The 20,953-nt window shown below is 32.0% G+C and overlaps 1 protein-coding gene across 1 annotated transcript; it reads right to left on the reverse strand.

The window, feature by feature from the left end:
- Window positions 1-13,189: 13,189 nt before the first annotated feature.
- Window positions 13,190-16,130, reverse strand: LOC133779536 (uncharacterized). The gene is made up of 4 exons (XM_062219489.1): window positions 15,452-16,130; window positions 14,376-14,884; window positions 13,776-14,288; window positions 13,190-13,567 (listed from the first exon to the last, which is right to left on the reverse strand). Exons 1-4 carry the CDS (start codon window positions 16,128-16,130, stop codon window positions 13,190-13,192), a joined length of 2,079 nt encoding a protein of 692 aa, XP_062075473.1.
- Window positions 16,131-20,953: the final 4,823 nt, after the last annotated feature.

The raw sequence follows: 20,953 nt of genomic DNA on the forward strand, positions 1-20,953 counted from the left end.
AGAATTTATCATCTCTAGATAAGTCCTATTTTTCCTTTTGGCAACACCATTGTGTTGTGGTGTATAAGGTGTGGTGCACCCATGAATTATACCCTCACAAGAGTACCCCTTTCCCAAAAATACATTTGATTTGGTAAGAATAAGTTTACCAGACTCAAAACAGCTTTAATGCCGGGCTTGCCAAGAAAATCACCACTTACCAAATTTCTACTCATTTCAGGAAAGTAAAGTACATTCACTAATGTAACTTTCCTGCCGGAGGTGAGAAAGACTTCAATGGTACCTTTGCAAAGCACCTTGGATTTGCCCTCATTGCCCATTTGTATCTCATGGTTGCCCTTGGATTCTTCAAATGTCTTGAAAAATGATTTGTCATAGGTAACATGGACGGTGGCACATGTATCATACCACCACCCATTCACCTTGCCTTGGACCGCATTCACCTCACTGAGGGTAGCAACTATGTTTTCCTCTTGAGTTGCATTTACCTTAAGTCATTAATTGTTGGTCTTTTCTATGCCTACACTCCCTCGCATAATGACCATTTTTCCCACACACAAAGCAAGGACCTTTCTCACCCTTAAACTTTTTTGGGTTGGTTCTTGGACCCAAGGATTTCTCATTACCCTTTTTCATTTTGTTTTTGGAATGTTTTGGTTGTGACACCACATTTGCTTTGGAAGTCTCTCCATTAGACCCCTCCACAAGTTTATCTCTACATATTGATTCTTGCTCGATTCGAATATGTTTTTGGATTTCCTCCAAATAATAATCCTCATTTTTATGAAGAATTCTTTTCCTATAGCTCTTCTAAGTTGGTGGTAATTTAGTCACTATAGCATTGGGAGAGGTTCTAGAGTGGACTCTAGAATGTAGGCGATTTTTAGAGTGGTCAAAAGGAATCTCACCTTGTCTTGCCATCTAGTGAAATTGGACCCATCAAACCTATCCAACCTCACTATGTCTTGATTCATAATCTTGATAGTCTCACCTTCCATTGAAACAAACAAAGGTTAAGCTTTTGAATGTTAGGAAAATGTAATTTTCCTCAATGGAAATTGGCAAGAAAAATATAACTCTAGACAAAATATTACTAATAAATAATTATTGATTAAAAAGTGTTACAACTCTATGACAAAAAATATATGTAAATATAGAGAAAGAGGTAGAAGATGATAGAAGTAGAAAATACAACTCAAAGACAAAAAGATACAAATAAACTACAAGTAGTAGAATGAAAGATATTGATGAGATTACAACTCTAAAACAAAAGATACATATAAAAGAGTAAATAGAGAATAATAGAATAAATGAAAAGCAATAGAATAAAAGAATAAGAACAAGAACAATGAACAAAGAACAAAGAACAAAGAACTCTCACTCACACAACCAAAGTGAAGAGTGTTGGAGATCACTAACTTGAACAAGGTTTGAAACATTTGTCCAAAAGCTTATTTCCCCCTAACAGAAGCACTAAGGATCTCTCACAGATTTTGGAAATGATTTCTGGAATAATCAAGCTCCTAGGTGTTTTCTAGCCAAGTGCTCTAATGGATAGAAAAGTTGTGTCTTTCAAGTGAGCAATAGGCTCCTATTTATAGATTTTTGAGACACCCTTTGAATTTCAAATTCCACCATCCCCTATGGTTGTTACCAATGATTAATTGGATGTTTATGGAATTAAAATATAGATTTGGGAGTTACTTGGCTGTTGGAAACGTTCAAAATTGGATAAAACTGAAATTTGGAAATTGTTGTCAGCCACTCTGGCCACGGCCTGAAAAACACTAGCTACGGCCCAAGACGTTTTTCAGCAACCAATTTTCCAAATTCGCCAAAACGTTCCGAATTCATTCCCACTTGATTTTGTAACTTCTATATACATTATGAGAATTAAAATCACATCTCTAACACCCATTTCACATATGGCTTTAAGAAATTCATCTCAATATTGTGTAATAACAAATCTACACAATAATGGGTAATATTTGGAAGTTACAAATTTGTGATTGAATTTGTAACACCAAATATGTTACATATTTGGATATTTCACATATATCTAAATAATGTAACTCTCTATTATATGTTACAATATGTGACACTCTTTGTCACATTTATTTAATCTAAAACATTATATTATAAAATAATATAATATTATAAAATAATATAACACATAATACTAAAACACACATCCCACAACTATAATAAATACTAAAATACACATCCCACAATTATAATTCTTGGATATGTAAAAGGTCTTCTCGAAATTATCAATTTACATTTAATCACTGTAATAATAGTAATGAAAAATGCTATAAAAACTATAATAAAAGCCTATCTTAATTACTTTTTTTTTTTTTAAAACAAATATATATTTTTCTTTAAATATGTAAATATATTTTTGAAATTACCAATTGAATATTTAATTGTTATAGGTTGGAACATGTTACATCTCTTTATAATCAATGTAACCATTTTAATGAGAAATGCATTAAACTATCACCTTCCATTGTTAATTATGAATAATAATAAAATCATACTATATAACTGACAACATTATTCATTATTGAAAAGTGATATTTTAATATGAGTCACAACATAATGCGTAACAAATTTATATTGGAAATAGTTCGTCGTCATTCATTTTCCAAATTCAAAGAAAGATTCATCACTGGAGACTTACATGCTTTACAGGATGATATTCAGTCGCACTTCTTGCAAAATTTTCATGAAAGAAGTACAATAAGGATGATCTTGGCAGATCAGGTAATCCCACAATACTCGACAAATCCTTTGGATTTGGAAGATATTGAACAAGCTAAAAAAGATTTAGCATTATCTTTTATTGAACGTTCGGAGAAGGAAGACTTGTTTTGGAGGCAACAACTGTTTGATGTTGAATATGAAATTAATTATCATGAGTCTTTGCTTTTCAATCACATGCATGGTTCAAATAAAAAATAACCATATGTTCTATCTTTATTTTTTGTAGAGAATCAAATGTACTTCATTGGAAGTTGTTTTGTTATTTAATGTTATAATATAAATATCAATTCCTAAATTGTGTTAATAATTTGCTGGATTTATTAACAATTGTCAATTACAATTATTTTCAAAATAGCATAGGTGGTTGAATCTTATGTCTTCAAGTGTTTCATATTTATTAATAGAATAATCATATTATCTACTTTCCAATAATATCCAATTACTTATTAAATGGCCAAAAATTATGTAATTATTAAGTGTGATTGGTCGAAATTTATTCAAAAAAATTGAACAATCGCATGTCTTTGAAACCCTACATATTTATATATCACACACCTTAATTTGAACGTCTACATATCTTATTATTTTACTAAAAAAATTAACGCAGTTTTTATCATATCTTTCTACTCTTAGCCATGTCTGATGTAGATCAAGAATACTTGTCTCTAGTAGAAGAAATGATTGAGAATCTTCAATCCTTGATGAAGATTGCTGAAACTTTGCCTATCTTACCATTCACCAAGGTTGGAGACGGTACACATTTTGAAGATGGTGGTCGAATTCCTTATCCATTTGCCAAGTATATTAAAGATAATGAGAAGGGAACTAACCAAGTTATATGTTGAAAACTTGGAGGAAATAAATAAATAGCAAATTGAACTAGCAAAGATCAAGAGAAGTTGCAAACACATTGAGAAGGTGCCACATGAAGAACACAAAGAGGTAACTATGGAATTTATTCGTTGTATCAATGAAAACCAACAAAGAAGATGACGATCGGAGAAGGTCACGCGAATAAGAAGAGGAAGTTCGAACATTAGTAGTTTTTTCTATTTCTTTATTGTTTCCACAAGTTTTTTTTATGTTTAATTTTTTTGGTATTATTTTTATTATTGTACCCTTTCAAATATCTATATTGTCATGAAAAAGACTATTATCATCTAAAAGGAGAGTTCTTGAATTTTAAGATGTGCAATTATTTTTTATTTTTAATCTTCAAAAATTTCAATATTAATTGTAAACCATAATTGGCATAGCCGAAATTAGGGTTTGGATATGAATAAATTTTACATATTTAATTATAATTTTCGAAATTAGGGTGTAGATAGTTAGTTATTGTCTTTGAATATGAAGATGTGCATTTAATATTTAACATATATTCAATATTTAATTGTTCAAAATAATAATTAGTGTAAATCCTAATTATGCAAATTAATTTAACTCTCCCGATTCTCAAAAATATTTATTTTTTAAAAAGAAACATTTATTCTCTCTAATATTTTGTTGTAGCCAAAATATGAGTATATAAAAATATTAATTTAATAAATTTTGATTTAATACTAAGATTTTGATAGTTGGTTAGAGTGTTTGAATTTGAAAATGTGCATTTAATATTTATGATATATTCAATATTTTATTGTTCAATCAAAATAATTAGTGCAAACCCTAATTATGTAATTTAGTTAAACTTTCCCAATTCCCAAAACTATATATAATTTTTTTTTAAAAAAAATCATTATTCTCTAATATTTTGTTGTGGCCGAAATATGGGTATAAAAAAATATTAATTTAATAAATTTTAATTTAATACTAAGATTTTGATAGTTGGTTAGAGTGTTTGAATTTGAAAATTTGCATCTACTTATGCAAATTAGTTAAACTTTCTCAATTCTTAAAACTATATTTAATTTTTTTTTTAAAAATAATCTCTCTAATATTTTGTTGTGGCCGAAATATGGGTATATAAAAATATTAATTTGATAAATTTTGATTTAATACTAAGATTTTGATAGTTGGTTAGAGTGTTTGAATTTGAAAATGTGCATTTAACATTTAAGATATATTCAATATTTAATTGTGCAAACTAATAATTATTACAAACCCTAATTATGTAAATTAGTTAAACTTTCCCAATTCTCAAAACTATATTTAATTTTTTTAAAAAAATAATAATTATTCTCTCTAATATTTTGTTGTGGCCGAAATATGGGTATATAAAAATATTAATTTAATAAATTTTGATTTAATATTAAGATTTTGATATTTTGTTAGAGTGTTTGAATTTGAAAAAGTGCATTTAATGTTTAAGATATATTCAATATTTAATTGTTCAAATTAATAATTAGTGTAAATCCTAATTATGCAAATTAGTTAAACTTTCCCAATTCTCAAAGGTATATTTAATTTTTTTTTTTAAAAAAAAACAATTATTCTCTCTAATATTTTGTTGTGGCCGAAATATGGGTATCTAAAAATTTTGATATAATAAATTTCTATTTAATACTAAGATTTTGATAATTGGTTAGAGTGTTTGAATTTGAAAATGTGCATTTAATATTTAAGATACATTCAATATTTAATTGTTCAAACTAATAATTAGTGTAAACCCTAATTATGCAAATTAATTAATTCTCAAAACTATATTTAATTTTTTTTTAAAAAAGAACAAAACAATTATTCTCCTAATACATGTAGTGACCGAAATATGGGTTTAAAAAATTAATTTAATAAATTTGGATTAAATGCTAGAATATAGATAGTTGAATTTGAAAGGGTGCATTTAATATTTATGATATATTCCATATTAAATATATTATTGAATATTGCCATTAAAAATCCCTAAGGAAACTGAAATTCTATATAAAAAAAAAACTTTGAAAAGGTTGCATTGCTTCATAATACTTTGTTAGAGTATTGTCCTATATATTCTACATTTCAAAATCAGATAGAAAAAAAAAAACATCTTTATATTTGGTTAGAGTTAGAATAGATGTTGAACATGGAAGATTTCATTGCCTTTCAATTACCAATTCTTGTTATGATTGATGTATTAAGGGAGCAATTGTCAATAGTAGAAACATTGGCCAAGGAAAGAGACTACCATGTCCCACTGAGCAACGTTTGTGATCTCATCAACTTCTCCATCGCCCAACAAGAGAAAAGAGCGAAGTTAACCAAGCTTATGGTTAGAAACTTGATGTTGGAGATCCACATTTGGAATGATGAAATGGTGAAAGTTAAGATTAGTGAACAAGGAATCTTCAAAGTTTTAACAGGCGGTGACAAAATACGTCTTAAAAAGTATATGAAGATGCTATAGATGATGAAACAATTAAAACTACAAAGCAAGGTCAAAAGATTTCTAAGAGTTTTATTATGATTGTTATAGTTTTTTCTTGATATATATATTTTTTTAAATGTTTTTTGTTTAGTTTATGATTAATATAATAATGTTGACCTTGCTGATTTTGGTTTAATTTTTTGTTTTTTTAAATGTATAATTTTTTCTTGATATATTCTCAATACCATGATTAAATTACTTCCCTTATTTCGAAATTTATTTTCTTAATTATGCAAATTAATTAAATTTCCCAATTTTCAATACCATATTTTAAAAAAAACAATAATTAGCCCTATGTAGCCGAAATACATTATAAAAAATTATAATTTTATATAATGAATTTTTATATTATGAATTTAACATATTTATAAAAAAATAATAATTAGCCCTATTTTTTTGTAGCCGAAATTAAATTTAAAAAAAATATATAATGACTCTAAACCCTAATTATGCAAAAGAATTAACTTTCACAAATTTAAATACAATATTTAAACTACTTTTTAAAAAAAAAACAATAATTAGCCTTATTTTTTTTGTAGCTGAAATTAATTATAAAAAAAATATAATGACTTTAGACCATAATTATACAAATGAATTAAATTTTCCAATTCTCAATTTCATATTTGTAATATTTGAAAAAAAAAACAATAATTAGCCATATATTTTTGTAGCCGAAATTAATGATAAAAAATATATTTTTATATAATTAATTATTTACTAAATACTAGGATATAGATAGTCTTTGAATCTTTCAATTTGAAGAGGCGCATTAACAATTCTCACTTCTCAAACCATATTTAAGATGTGCAATTATTTTGTATTTTTAATCTTCAAAATTTTCAATATTAATTGTAAACCACAATTGGCATAGCCGAAATTAAGGTTTGGATATTTATAAATTTTACATATCTAATTATAATTTTCGAAATTAGGGTTTAGATAGTTAGTTATTGTCTTTGAATATGAAGAGGTGCATTTAATATTTAACATATATTCAATATTTAATTGTTCAAACTAATTATTAGTGTAGACCCTAATTATGCAAATTAATTGAATTTTCACAATTCTCAAAACTATATTTAAACTACTTATTTTTTTTAAAATAATAATTAGCCCTATTTTTTGTTGCCAAAATTAATTATAAAAAAAATATAATGACTTTAAACCCTAATTATGCAATGAATTAACTTTTCCAATTCTCAATACCATATTTATAATATTTGAAAAAAAACAATAATTAGCCTTATATTTTTGTAGCTGAAATTAATGATAAAATATATGAATAAGATATAATGACTTTAAACCATAATTATGCAAATGAATTAACTTTCCCAAATCTCAATACCATATTTAAAGTATAGATTTTTTTTAAAAAAACAACAATTAGCCCTAATTTTTTGTAGTCGAAATTAAAATTACAATGTAAAAAGTGTTTATAAACAATTATACAAAAGATATCACTAATCATGGATTGATTTTTTTCTTCTTCTTCTTTGAATGACCATTTTTCTTGGTTGTTGACGTTGGCTGCATAGGATAATTCATTGAATCATGTCCAACCTCACCACAATACTTGCAATGTAATAGCGATTTTTTTGGTTTTCTCTTCTTTGCACCTCCAGAGAATGATTTCGACAAACTGGTTGTAGTTGGTCTGCCTTTTGTTTTTTTAATCTGAGAGTCGAAAATATTATTAGAAAATACTCCTTCATCATTTTGAGGATGTTTTAACTCTTCATCTGGTGGCATTTTTTCCAATTCTACATTCAACTCTGATATAACTTTCATAGCCTTTTGAAAAGCTTCTCGCGATCATTGATCGTGAAAATATGTACGTAAGTATACGTAGTCGTGTCACGTAATAAAGTATGTAAAAACAGAGATCGTCCCACAGAGACTATTTTCCAATTACCACTAATTGATTTTCAAATTATATTTGGTAAATTAAGATTTAAATGAATAATTAAAATTAAAATGAATACTCTAAACTATGAACAGAATTTAAATAACTGTAAGCAAAACAATGAATCAACTAATTAAAAATCAATAATAAAAAGCCTAGGAATTAATTTCATCAACTTTTCATTCTATTTATTTTACTATTCAGTTCTAAATCTCTTCTTCCTATTCTAATAGCAGGTTAACATAATCGATTCCTATTCTTTTTCAAGATATAAGATCTCAATCTATATGTAGGTTTTCTACATTTCTGTGATAAACTTAAACACATAGAAGGCATTAAGCATAGAAACCTAATTACAGCACAAGTCATACAGATACTCTTGTCCAATATGCAACCTATGTCTATATAATGATAGCATATTCAATTCTCATCTTTCGAATTTTGAATAAAAATCATTAAATCAAGTAAATCGTGATCAAATATTTACTAGCATTAAATAAACATCATATAGATTAGAATAGAGAAGAAGTATCAATAGAACATCATAATAAAATTAAATAGAAATCCAAGTGACTACATTAATCCCTAGATAAAAAATTTAGTTCATAGCTGACATAATGAAAATAAACATCAAATAATTGTTCATAGAAAATAACCTAAAGAATTCAAATGAAAAAGAAAACTAATTACAACAGCCTTTTCTAAATCTAGGGTTCATAAAACTAAAACTACTTATCAAAATCGCAGAATAATGTCCCTTAAATTGTTTTCCAAGGTTCCCAAGTGAAAAGACCGTTTTGCCCTTCAAAAAGTTGCTAAAAATCTTTAAAACGCGTTGATAGCGCTGTAGCGCTATTGTCAGTGCCAAAATGCCCTTAAAATTTATTCACTAGCGTTGTAGTGCCCCTTATGTAGCGTTGTAGCACTAGCCTTCTGTTCCTGATAGCGCTATGGCGCTTGCTTTATAGCGCTGGGGCACTACTAACAGATCCAACAGGTTCCAAATATCCATTCTAGCGCTATAGCGCCTCTTTGATAGCGTTGTAGCACTATTGACAGTATCATAACTTAAACATATTGCTCCCGAAAAACACGATTTTCTCCAAATTAACTTCATTTTCTTCCACTTTCACTCCATTCCACTCTTTTCACCAACTTAGCATGGAAAACCTGAAACATGAACAACAATAAAATAGCCCTAAACTAATGAAAACCTACCTAAAAACTAGACCCTAAACGAGCCTAAAACTCGTTTATCAAACTCCCCCAAACTAAACTTTTACTCACTCTCGAGTAAAGAATCTAACTGGACTCAAACCTAAACAAACCAAGTTGACATAACTAACCAATTCCAACACTCAAGACTGCTATGCATATATAATTCTCAGGAAAAACAATCATGTTATTTAAAACATTAATCTAGAATTTCAGTCTCAATTACTTCACCCTTTCACTGCAATCTATCAACACCAAAGCTCATTTACTCATAACTCGCAAATAAAATAATTGAACCACTTTATTCACATCAAATTCTCACCAACTAACAACATAATCAAATATTTCCATATGTCTGAAGTACTTACTATTCTCCATTAATATAAACAATTGCACAAATAAGAATCAATAGGACTTTACAAAGGTTGTAATAGAAGGCTTAAGTATAGGTAGATAAAGAGACATTTATTGGCTTAATCATACCACAAGCATTCCAACTAAACAAGCTTTCCCAGCAATTTCACACCACTCATCCCTTGTTACCCCTTTTATGTGAAATGATTGAGGATATATATATATATATATTTTTTCAATAAAGTCCCCCAAACTTTGATTTTTCAATTGATAACTATTTGGGAGGATAATCATTTTTTACTTTCTTTTCCTTTTCTTTCTTTAGTTTTTCTCAATCACAAATAATTTTATGAGTAACACATAATACAAACACCCCATTACACATTCACTCCCTTCATATAATAATTTTCATGCTCATGGTATGGGTCAAAATGAGTAAATGGTCATCCAATTCACAGGTAGGCTCAAAAGAATGTGTTAACAAGAAAATAGTTGTAAGGCTCAAAAGGGTTGACTAAGGATAAAATTTAATAGGGTTAGCTTGAAAGGCACAACTAGTCCAAAAAAAAATTGCCTATATCCTTTTCATAAATGTGCATTATTTCAAATTTCATCTCAAATAGTAAGCAAACAGGTTCTAGAATTTTTTTTCAATCTTTTCAATCCACAATCCAAATTCGACATGCATAAAATAACTCAATTATAACATTTGCAATTTATGAGCAATAGATCTCTAATGTCAACATATCACAGTGAAAAAAAACAATATAATCTAACCAAGCACACAGATTGTTTCAGATGCACATCAACTTTTCCTTTGGATTATACTAAAAAACAGTCAATCATATTAAAATGGCAATTATTATCAACTTAATTTATACTCTAAAACATGACTCAAAACAACAAACGAAAATAAAAAAACAAACAAACCGAAAAAAATGCATCAAAGAACACCAAAAATAAATCTCTCCCCCAAACTTAAAACCAAACATTGTCCCCAATGTTAAAGAGTGGAAAGAATGAGAAGAAAGACTTACCTGACTAGCCAGGCCAGTATGGCGGTTGTGGCGGCTGGGATGAAGGTCCCTCGAAAGGTTTAGATGGCAGAGGTTGAGGTTCTGGAAATCCATCAAATGACTAAGGCAGAGGCGGAGAGTAAAACAGAGAATACGGTGGATACGGTGGTGGTGGAGCAAAATAAGTCTGATCCGCCTCATTTAAAGACCACCGACTCACCAAATTGTTTGAGTGAGCCACATGGTTCACTTCGTATTCGTACCGTTGGCCCATGTATTGATTCATCATGTGATGCTGTTGAACCATATACTTATTTTATTGAATAAGATAAACTTATCACTGATGTTCTTCATGCTATGGTCACTACTACCCCCTAGCAACACCGGATCAGCCTTTTCTTCCACCTCCATTTCCACACGGCGTTTACCCTTTTTCCTTGTCTATGGCACATAAAGAGCAGGTGCGGGATAATCCTTCATCAAAGTAATTGACAAAGGTTGCTGTAAAGACTGATAATATTAGTAATGAACTCAGGAACTCCAGCTTTATAGCATAGCATTGTGATGCAGATCCATGGCCCAAACCTCCAGTGGTATGGCCATTTTCGATGAACTCTATATTTTCTTTAATCCACGAACTCATATTAATAGTCATCCCTGTCATCAATGCATACATCAAAAGTACTCAATCCTTAGTCATGTCAGACACATGACTTACTGGCATAAACCGAGCACAAACAACGAAAACCCAAAATCTGGCCTCAATATTCAATTGACATGACGCGATACTCTTGGGTAAAGAGCCAGATAAATTCCATGGAGCAGCTTCAAAGCATAATTTTTCAGCCACAACATTATAATCTATATATCCCTTCAAATATCATGTATATTCCTCCTCTTACTCTTTTATGTGCGGGACATTGAAAACCTTATTAATGGATTCAGCAGTGAAAGGAACTCGCTTACCTCTAACAAAAACTTTATCATTGTGTTTAGCTCTTAAATTCGCATAGAACTCATAAACCAATGATACATTTTCCTAGGCCAATTTTGTAACAAAATTTTCCTACTTCCGAGCCACGAGATTAGCTTTAACTAATTCAAAAATCTGATGATCAAAAGGGTCAGGTTGATATTCTACTTCTCTTACCAGAATCAAGGTTTTTCGCACAAACTTTTCATATCGCTCTTGAGCTTGAAAATTTATAAACCTGGTTTCATCAAACTCCTGTTTTGAGCTATCCTCCCTTTGTTGGGAAGCAAAAGCTTTGCCTTTCCTTTTATCCTTAGACTTCCTAACTTTACTTTTATGAGCCATAGTCTACACTCTAAACAACACCAAACCCAGAAAAATTTCGACATCACCTCCCCTTAAACTAAATACTTTCCTTCTTCACAACCACCCTATAAATCCAATTGCATAGAACACAATACCCAAATACTACAAATCATAGCAACAACAATGGAACCCAACCCCAAATGCAGAAAGAATCTTGAAATAAAAGGGATTGAAAACACTTACTAGCCCTTGAAATGGTTTTCCTTGTGCTTGATTGATCAAAGCCCCTTGAAAATTTGAACCTTCTTCAAGAAATTTGAAACTCTAAATTTTTAGGGCTCAAAAATGTAATTTTGAAATTTGGGATTGGTTTAAGAAGAAAGAATTGGAGCAATGGGCAAAATGGCTGAGATAGAAGAGAAAATGAAGAAGATAGTTGGAAAATATGATGAGATTTTATGTGAAAAAGCTGTAATGGAGGACCAATGGAGGTTTTGGGGTGTTGGGATAGAGAGAACACGAAAGGGAGAAGTAGAAATGCGGGTTTGGGGAAAGAAAATTCGAAATCCTTCCTTTTTGAAAAAATCTCTGGGATAGGGTGTTGTAGCGCTACATATGTAGCGCTGTAGCACTACTACGGTTTTTCTGGGCACTTGGGTTCAGAGTATAGCGCCATAGCACTACTAAATCAGCGCCATAGTGCTACTTGGCCGAGTAAAATACCCTTTTCAATTTGAGAATAGCGATGTAGCGCTACTACCTTGACAAAAATTTCCATCTTCTCTGTAAATAGCGCCACCTTCCCAGCGTTGTAGCACTATGTCCCTGACAAATAATATTTTCTAATCCTTTTCTTGTAAAACTTTTTTCGTTTTTTTTCTTCTTCACGTTTTTCACAATTTATAAAATACATCACCATTGTACCCAATTAAACTAAAAATTATCACTAAAACAAATTCTCTAAAACATTGTTCCGAAAAAACAAAAAAAATAACATAAATTTAAAATACAAGAAAAATAAAAATGAACGTAGGAATGCCTCCTAAGAGCGTTGTCTTTAACATCTTTTAGCCAGACTCTTGTTTGTATTCAAATCAGAGTGGTTCCAAAATCACTACGGACTTGAAATTGTCCACCAGGCCCTCCAAATAATGCTTCAACCTCTGACCGTTCACCTTAAAGTGTCCCGTCTTCTCACTATGAATTTGCACCGCTCCATATGGAAGTGAAGCAACTACTGTGTATGGTCCTGATCATCTCGACTTCAATTTACTAGGAAAGAGCTTAAGTCTTGAATTAAATAGCAGCACTTTATCTCATGGTTGAAAATCCTTCCTCAATATCCGCTTATCATGAAATGCCTTCGACTTATCTTTATAAATCCTCGCATTCTCATAAGCTTCATTTCGGAATTCATCAAGCTCGTTTAACTCCATAAGCCTGTTTTGTCCCGCCATAAAGAGGTCAAGATTTAACATTTTCACAGCCCAGTAAGCTCTGTGCTTAAGTTCCACCGGTAAGTGGCATGCCTTACCAAACACCAATCGATATGGTGACATACCAATCAGAGTTTTGAATGCAATGCTATAAGCCCAAAGTGAATCATCTAGCTTCTTCGACCAATCCTTCCTTGACGTATTGACAGTCTTTTCCAAGATACCTTTAATCTCCCATCTCCCTATTTGACACTTTGGCTTGACCATTTGCAATTGGATGATAAAACAATGCCTTTCAATGATGAACACCGTAACGAGCACAGAGAGCATTGAAAGACTTGTTACAAAAATGACTTCCCCTATCACTAATAATTGCTCTTGGGGTACCGTACTGAGTGAATATATTTTTGTGAAGGAATCTAATTACCTCTTTCCCATCACAAGTAGGAGTCGCTGTAGCTTCTACCCATTTAGAAACATAGTCCACCACAAGCAGAATGTACTTGTTATTAAAAGATGATGGAAAAGGTCCCATAAAGTCTATTCCCCACACGTCAAACAACTCCACTTCCAAAATACCAGTCATTGACATTTGATCTCTTCTTGATATATTCCCAGTTTTTTGACAACGATCACAACTTTTGACAAATGCATTAGCATCTTTAAATAATGTAGGCCAGTAAAACCCACTCTGCAAAACTTTCGCTGTTGTTCTAGTTCCTCCAAAATGACCGCCACAATGCAAAGTATGGCAGTGAGTCAAGATTGACAACATCTCCTCTTCGGGCACACATCTTCTAATAACTTGATCAGGGCAATGTTTATACAGAATAGGCTCCTCCCAGTAATAGTGCTTCACCTCCGAATAGAATTTCTTCAATTGTTGCCTTGTCATCTCAGGAGGTATATCCGTTGCAGCTAAAAAATTAACGTAGGCTGCAAACCATGGAACTTCTTTACAAACACTTACTTCAAAGAACTGCTCATTAGGAAAAGTATCATTAAATTGAACTTCTTTATCAATTAAATTCTCATCAACCTACAATCTAGACAAGTGATCAGCCACCAAATTCTCTGTGCCCTTCTTATCCTTTATTTCCACATCAAATTCTTGTAGCAACAAAATCCAACGAATAAGACGAGGCTTGGAATCTTTCTTGGTCATAAGATATTTTATAGCAGAATGATCTGTGTAAACAACCACCTTATTCCCAATCAAGTATGGCCTAAACTTATCAAAGGCAAACACTATGGCCAAAAGCTCCTTCTCTGTAGTTGCATAATTAATTTTAGCATCATTCAAGGTACGACTTGCATAATAAATCATTCTAAATACCTTATCAACTCTTTGTCCCAACACTGCCCCAACTGCAAAGTCACTAGCATCACACATCAATTCAAATGGAAAATCCCATTGAGGTGCTACAACTATAGGTGTCGAAATCAATTTCTCCTTAAGTATCTTAAAAACTTGGTGACACTTCTCATCAAAAACAAAAGGAACTCCATTCGTCAACAAAGTAGATAAAGGCTTTGAAACCTTAGAAAAATCCTTGATAAACCATTTATAAAACCCTGCATGACCAAGGAAACTTCTCACTCCCTTAACTGAAACTGGAGGTGGTAAATTCTCAATTACAGAAATCTTAGCTCAGTCTACCTCAATACCTTTCTTAGAAATCATGTTCCTCAATACAATTCCTTCATTCACCATAAAATGGCACTTCTCCCAATTAAGTACTAAATGTTACTCTTCACATCTCCTTAAAACCACCTCCAAATTAGTCAGGCAATTGTCAAAAGAATACCTATAAACCGAAAAATCATCCATAAAAATTTCAATCCCTTTCTCAACCATGTCAGAAAATATAGCCATCATACAATGTTGAAATGTAGCCGGTGCATTGCATAGGCCAAATGACATCCTTCTAAAGGCAAAAGCACCATAAGGACATGTAAAAGTTGTATTCTCTTGATCCTCTGGTGCAATTACAATCTGATGATAACCTGAGTACCCGTCTAGAAAATAATAATAGCTATGCCCCACCATCCTATCAAACATCTGATCAATAAAAGGCAAAGGAAAATGATCATTCCTAGTTACCTTATTCAACTTCTGGTAATCTATACATATCCTCTAACCTGTCACAGTCCTTGTTGGAATCAATTCATTACTCTCATTCTTCACCACGGTCATGCCACCCTTTTTAAGTACTACTTGTACTAGACTTACCCAAGCACTATCAGAAATAGGATAAATCACTCCAACATCTAACCATTTCAAAACCTCTTTCCTCACCACTTCTTTCATTGTTGGATTAAGTCTTCGCTGAGCATCAATAGTTGGTCTAGCATCTTCTTCCATAAAAAGTCTATGCATAACTGTCGATGGGCTTATTCCTCTTATATCAGCAAGAGTCCATCCTATAGCAGTTTTATGAGCCCTTAATACTCTTAACAACTTCTCCTCCTCTACTTCCGAAATAAATGATGAAACTATGACTGGAAGAGTATCATTCTCCCCAAGATAAGCATAGCGTAGATGTTCTGGTAACGCCTTCAATTCTAACACAGCTGGCTTCAAAATTGATGGTAATGGTCTTTCCGGTCCCTCACCCAATTCTTCAAACCTTTTATTTTTCCATGGCCCATATGATTGTATCCACTTCAAATAAAACAATGCTTCTTCATTATCTTGACCATCTATGTAATAAACTGTAAGACTTATTTCAAGAGGATCTTCAATTAACTTTCTTCTCTCTACTACCTCTTCTACCACATCAACTGAGAAATAATTGTCACTTGCTTTAGGATAAGTCATAGCCTTGAACACATTAAATATTACTTCTTCCCCTTGCACTCTTAGCCTTAACTCTCCCTTTTGCAAATCTATCAATGCTTGCCCAGTTGCTAAAAATGGCCTCCCCAAAATAATAGGAACATTCTCATCCTCCTCCATATCAAGAACTATAAAATAGGCTGGAAATATAAACTTATCCACCTTCACCAACACATCTTCTATAATACCACGTGGATGCTTCACTGATCTATCAGCCAACTACAATGTTATTTTGGTTGGCCTAGCTTCACCCAAACCAAGTCTACAAAATACTAACAAAGGCATTAAATTAATACTTGCACCCAAATCACAAAGTGCATGCTTACATTCAAACTCCCCAATCGTGCATGGAATAGTAAAACTACCAGGATCTCTTAACTTTTGAGGAAGTTTCCTTTGCAATATAGCACTACACTATTTTGTTAACGCTACTATTTCATAATCACCCATCTTTCTCTTGTTAGACAGAATCTCCTTCATAAACTTCACATCGTTGGGCATCTGCTCTAATGCTTCTGCGAACGGTATATTAATATGTAGCTTCTTAAACACCTCTTAAAGCTTTGCAAATTGCTTATCCAAATTATCCTTGCGAAGCCTTTGTGGATATGGAATTCTAACATGATGCTCAATACTCACAAGTGGTACCACTTCTTTCTTGTTAAGGTCTTCAGTGACCTTTTCTTCATTAGACTTCTCTTCTTCTATGCCTTGTGTATTTCCCTTCTATCCTTCTTCTTCTGGCTGATTCTTCTTTGGCTCTTCATACCGTGTTCCACTCCTCAAAGTAATAGCTTGACATTGTTCTTTAGGATTAACTTCTGTAGTGCTAGGAAAATTTCCTTGAGCCCTATTAGACATTAAAGTAGCCAAATGCCCTATTTGAGTCTCCAAACTCCTTATGGATGCCCTAATTTCAGTCATAAATTGGTTGATTGCATCAGGTTGGGGTTCAGCTGGTTTCATTGGCATTTGGTGTGGTGGTCTATTTTGTAGTTGATAATATCCAGTTGAAGGTTGCTGGTATGAATGTTGTTGTTGATATGGTTGTTTATTTTGGGAATGTTGATATTGTGGCTGAGGTGGAGGGTAAGGTTGTTGAATGTTTTGAGTATTGGACCAAGAAAAATTAGGATGGTTCTTCCAACTTGGGTTGTAAGTCATGTAATTGGGATTATTGGGTTGTCTCTGGTAAATCCCTATAGCTTGTACTTCTTCCATGGGCATGTTATTCATATCTAGAGCAGGGCATTGGTTGGATGGATGGGTTGTACCACACAATTCACATAGGTTTTAAACTTGCATAGCTTGAGATGGGAGTGTAGTCTTTTGTAGTAGCTTTGTCAAGGCTGCTACTTGAGCTGTAAGCATGGAGATAGCGTCCAACTCCATCATTCCAGCAACCTTCTTTGGTTGTCCCCTTTTAGTTGACCACTGATAATTATTCATCGCCATCTCTTCTAATAGCTCATACGCCTCATTAGCACTCTTACTCATAAAAACATCCCCCGCTGCAGCATCTATAATTGTTCAAGTTGTTCCATTCAACCCATTGTAAAAATCATGCACCAACATCCACTTTTCAATACCATGATGTGGACACTTCCTTAACAACTCCTTTGTAGCGTCCCAGAATTTTACTTAGTTAGCTAGATAGTAGTAGTTGTAGTATTTTAGATTTCGTGGATTTTGGTTCAAACCGGGACTTAGTTGGAAATTCCTAACAATAGTATGGATTTTATGAGTTTAACCTATAGTTTAAGAATATTAATTATAACATAAGGTTTGATTAATATTGCTGGTCCTAAATATATTTCTTATTATAACCTAAGGTTTAGATGGAGACAATACGAATATGACACTTGTCATAAGCATGATTATTAAGGATTTATTATTTTAATGATAAAATAAGGGAATATAAGACTTAGTCTTCACCAGATACTATTAGGGTCGTAGTTTGACTTAGTCAAAGTAGTTATCCAACCTTAATTATGCTGAAAAAGTGCAATTACGTGTTTAAAATATTCACGTATGCCGATATATCGCATATAGGAGCCGATATATCGCCTGACAAAGAATACGGAAAACACGTTCACGTTGCATGATCGTACGAACGGAGGCTCAGGATTAGGGCAGAGCCGATATATCGTCACATAGGGGCGATATATCACCCTAATTATTTATTTTTTTAATTTTTAAAACTAGCTTTGACTCCTTAGACCTACCTCTGATAGTTTTGACCGAGTCTTCAGCCTCTGATTGGCGAATATTCAATTATCTTCAATTAAAATCATTATTTTATTCAAATCAAAATGGGGTTAGTTTCACTCCTTACCTCTATAAATAGGACTTAGAACCTAGCCCTTTCACTTACTCTTCAGCTGTGATCAAACTCCAAGGTGCTAGTGAGACCATAAGAGTGATAAACACTTTGGGTTGGGAAAAAGCTTTGCCATTCTTAAGCTTTATCAAACACTTGGGGAAGTGAGGATTAGAGTATTTCGGTATTGGAGTTAGGTCATTCCATAAGGTCAATAAATGTACCCTTATTCTTAAGTTCAATCTTGTTTGATTCCTTAGTATCTTTAGTTTTCATTCAGATTCTAACTTTTGTTATGGTTTTGTGGTTAGGTTTTTAAGTTCTTTTGAATTTAAGGTGTCTTTTTGGTAAGTTTCCTCTTGGTGGTTTTAGTTCTATTCATTTAGAAATACTCACCATTTTTATTGCTGGTTTTAGGAGTGTTCCAAGTCCCGCATTTGTTCTCAATTATCCCGGTGTTGGTAAGGAAAATTAGATAGTTTAGTATTATAATCTAGTTTATGTAATGTACAATATAGTTTATGTTTGTATGACCTAACATTTCAGGTACAATAAAGGGGTAAATGTGTCTGGACCTAAGGTTTCTAGTGATGTATGACGATCTATGTCCGGTAGGCTCGGTTACCAAAACTTTATGACGGACCTATGTTCGGTGTATGACGGACTTCTGTCCAGGGCTTAATTGCCACCCCTGTATAAACACTTATCTATTTTTTATATCTGACTTGTTATTTTAGTTATGATTATGATATATGACCTATATTTATGATTGATGATCTATGACTTATGACCTATGACTTATGACTTAAAGTATGATTTATGATTTATGGCTTAGATTATGATTTAGAATTATGACTTAAGTTATGATATGATCTAGAGGTTTGTGTTTGTATGACTCTTGTGAATTTATGTTATCTTTGATTATATGACTAACCCTTGTTTATATTTTCCTTACTGAGCCTAGAAGCTCACTCCTTATGATGTTGTTGTTCAGGAAATTGATGATAGAAAGGACGGTGGCGAGTGGGACCTAGGAGCTTCGTGATGTATTCGTTGGGGACCATATAGTCGAGGAAGACCAAGCGGGCCTATTTATTTATGTTTATTAAAGAAATGTTATTTAAAAGTTTTATTTAGATGTTGCTCATTTTTATGTTAAAGACAACTACTTTATTTTTAAAACCATGGACCCATGTATATATTTATTTTCAAATTTTTATTCAATAAAAGAGCAATACTTAAGATTATGACCCAACGCTGTGTTCTCGGTAATCTATGAGAAATTAGGGCGTTACAGGTGGTATCAGAGCCTTCGGCTATATTGGTCCTAAATGTTCCCACGAAATACACACGATAGCTACAAAGGACCTACTCGTTACCAGGTAAGTATACACATTGTTTTCCAAATATGTTTGTAATGTTTTCTTGTGATTTTTATTTGCAGAAAATAGCCCAAAAAGGTTAAAACTATAAGAAGAATACCAGACCTTGAGTATGACAATGGATCCGATGTGGAGGATTAGACGCATATAAGAACACATCGTTAAATTTTATGATGTTTTAGAATTTTTTTCACTAGTTTGTATATATTTTTTTTTCTATGAAGCCTGTTATTTGCTTTTATTATTTTTTCATTGTTTAGTAAGTGTTAAGAAATTTTTGGATTCAATTGGAAGTGTAAAGTTTAAATTCCTCTCTTATGGGTTAGCCCATTTGTGAAGGCCCATTTGCTTTGCATTATTAGATTGGATCCAATTTAAAATAAATAACAATTAACAAAGAAAGGGTTCAAATTCCTGTCTTTTGGGTCCAAGTGAAAGTTAGGGGGCCTTAGTAGTGGGTACGATATACTGAACCCAGCCCTCCTCCATGGAAGATTCAATTGTTAAGGCCCATTTACCCGAATTGGACTTAATTGTAATACGGTAGTTTTTATAGATAGATGGACCTAATAGACAGTAGTGCAATAGGCTAAGTTGTACCCTCTTTTGTTTGTTTGTCTTAGTTTTTCAATTCTTTTCTCTTTTGGGGAAACATAGAAGACACACGGTGTAACGTCCTACGTTTTTGGGTACCTTTAAACGACTCGGGTCGGGATTTTTCCCCCAGGTTAAGAATATTATTTTAAATAATATTATATTTTGTTTGTAAGTATTCCATGAGTTATTGCTAGCCAAAATATGAATTTTGTGATTTTAAAAGTCAAGATAAGACTTTCGGTCCTGGACCGACACAAAAACCCTGATCGGGTAAAAAATCTCGGAAAATAAAATGAAAAATCATGGCAATTATATTTTGGGCATAAAATACATTCATAAAAGTTAAATTTTGGTCAAAAATAATAAACCTAAAAGAAAATGGAAATTTTAGGGCATTTTGTGTTAAATGCCTAATTTTGCCGAAATGGGGAATTTTATTCCATGAATGGACCTTAGGTTAAATTTTATTATGTGATTAATTAAATTAAATGTGAGAGACATTTAAT

Source organism: Humulus lupulus, chromosome 5 (assembly GCF_963169125.1).
Source record: "Humulus lupulus chromosome 5, drHumLupu1.1, whole genome shotgun sequence".
In the NCBI taxonomy this organism is placed as follows: domain Eukaryota; kingdom Viridiplantae; phylum Streptophyta; class Magnoliopsida; order Rosales; family Cannabaceae; genus Humulus; species Humulus lupulus.

Bases quoted from the DNA above. Each gene is read 5' to 3' on its own strand.
- LOC133779536 (XM_062219489.1), bottom strand. From the start codon at position 16,130: ATGACTTATCCTAAAGCAAGTGACAATTATTTCTCAGTTGATGTGGTA. The intron at 14,885-15,451 runs GTTAGAGGATAT...TTGGTCATGCAG, and splicing joins TCCAACAAGGACTGTGACAG to GGTTTTATAAATGGTTTATC. The intron at 14,289-14,375 runs GTGGCTGATCAC...CCTAATGAGCAG, and splicing joins AGAAGGGCACAGAGAATTTG to TTCTTTGAAGTAAGTGTTTG.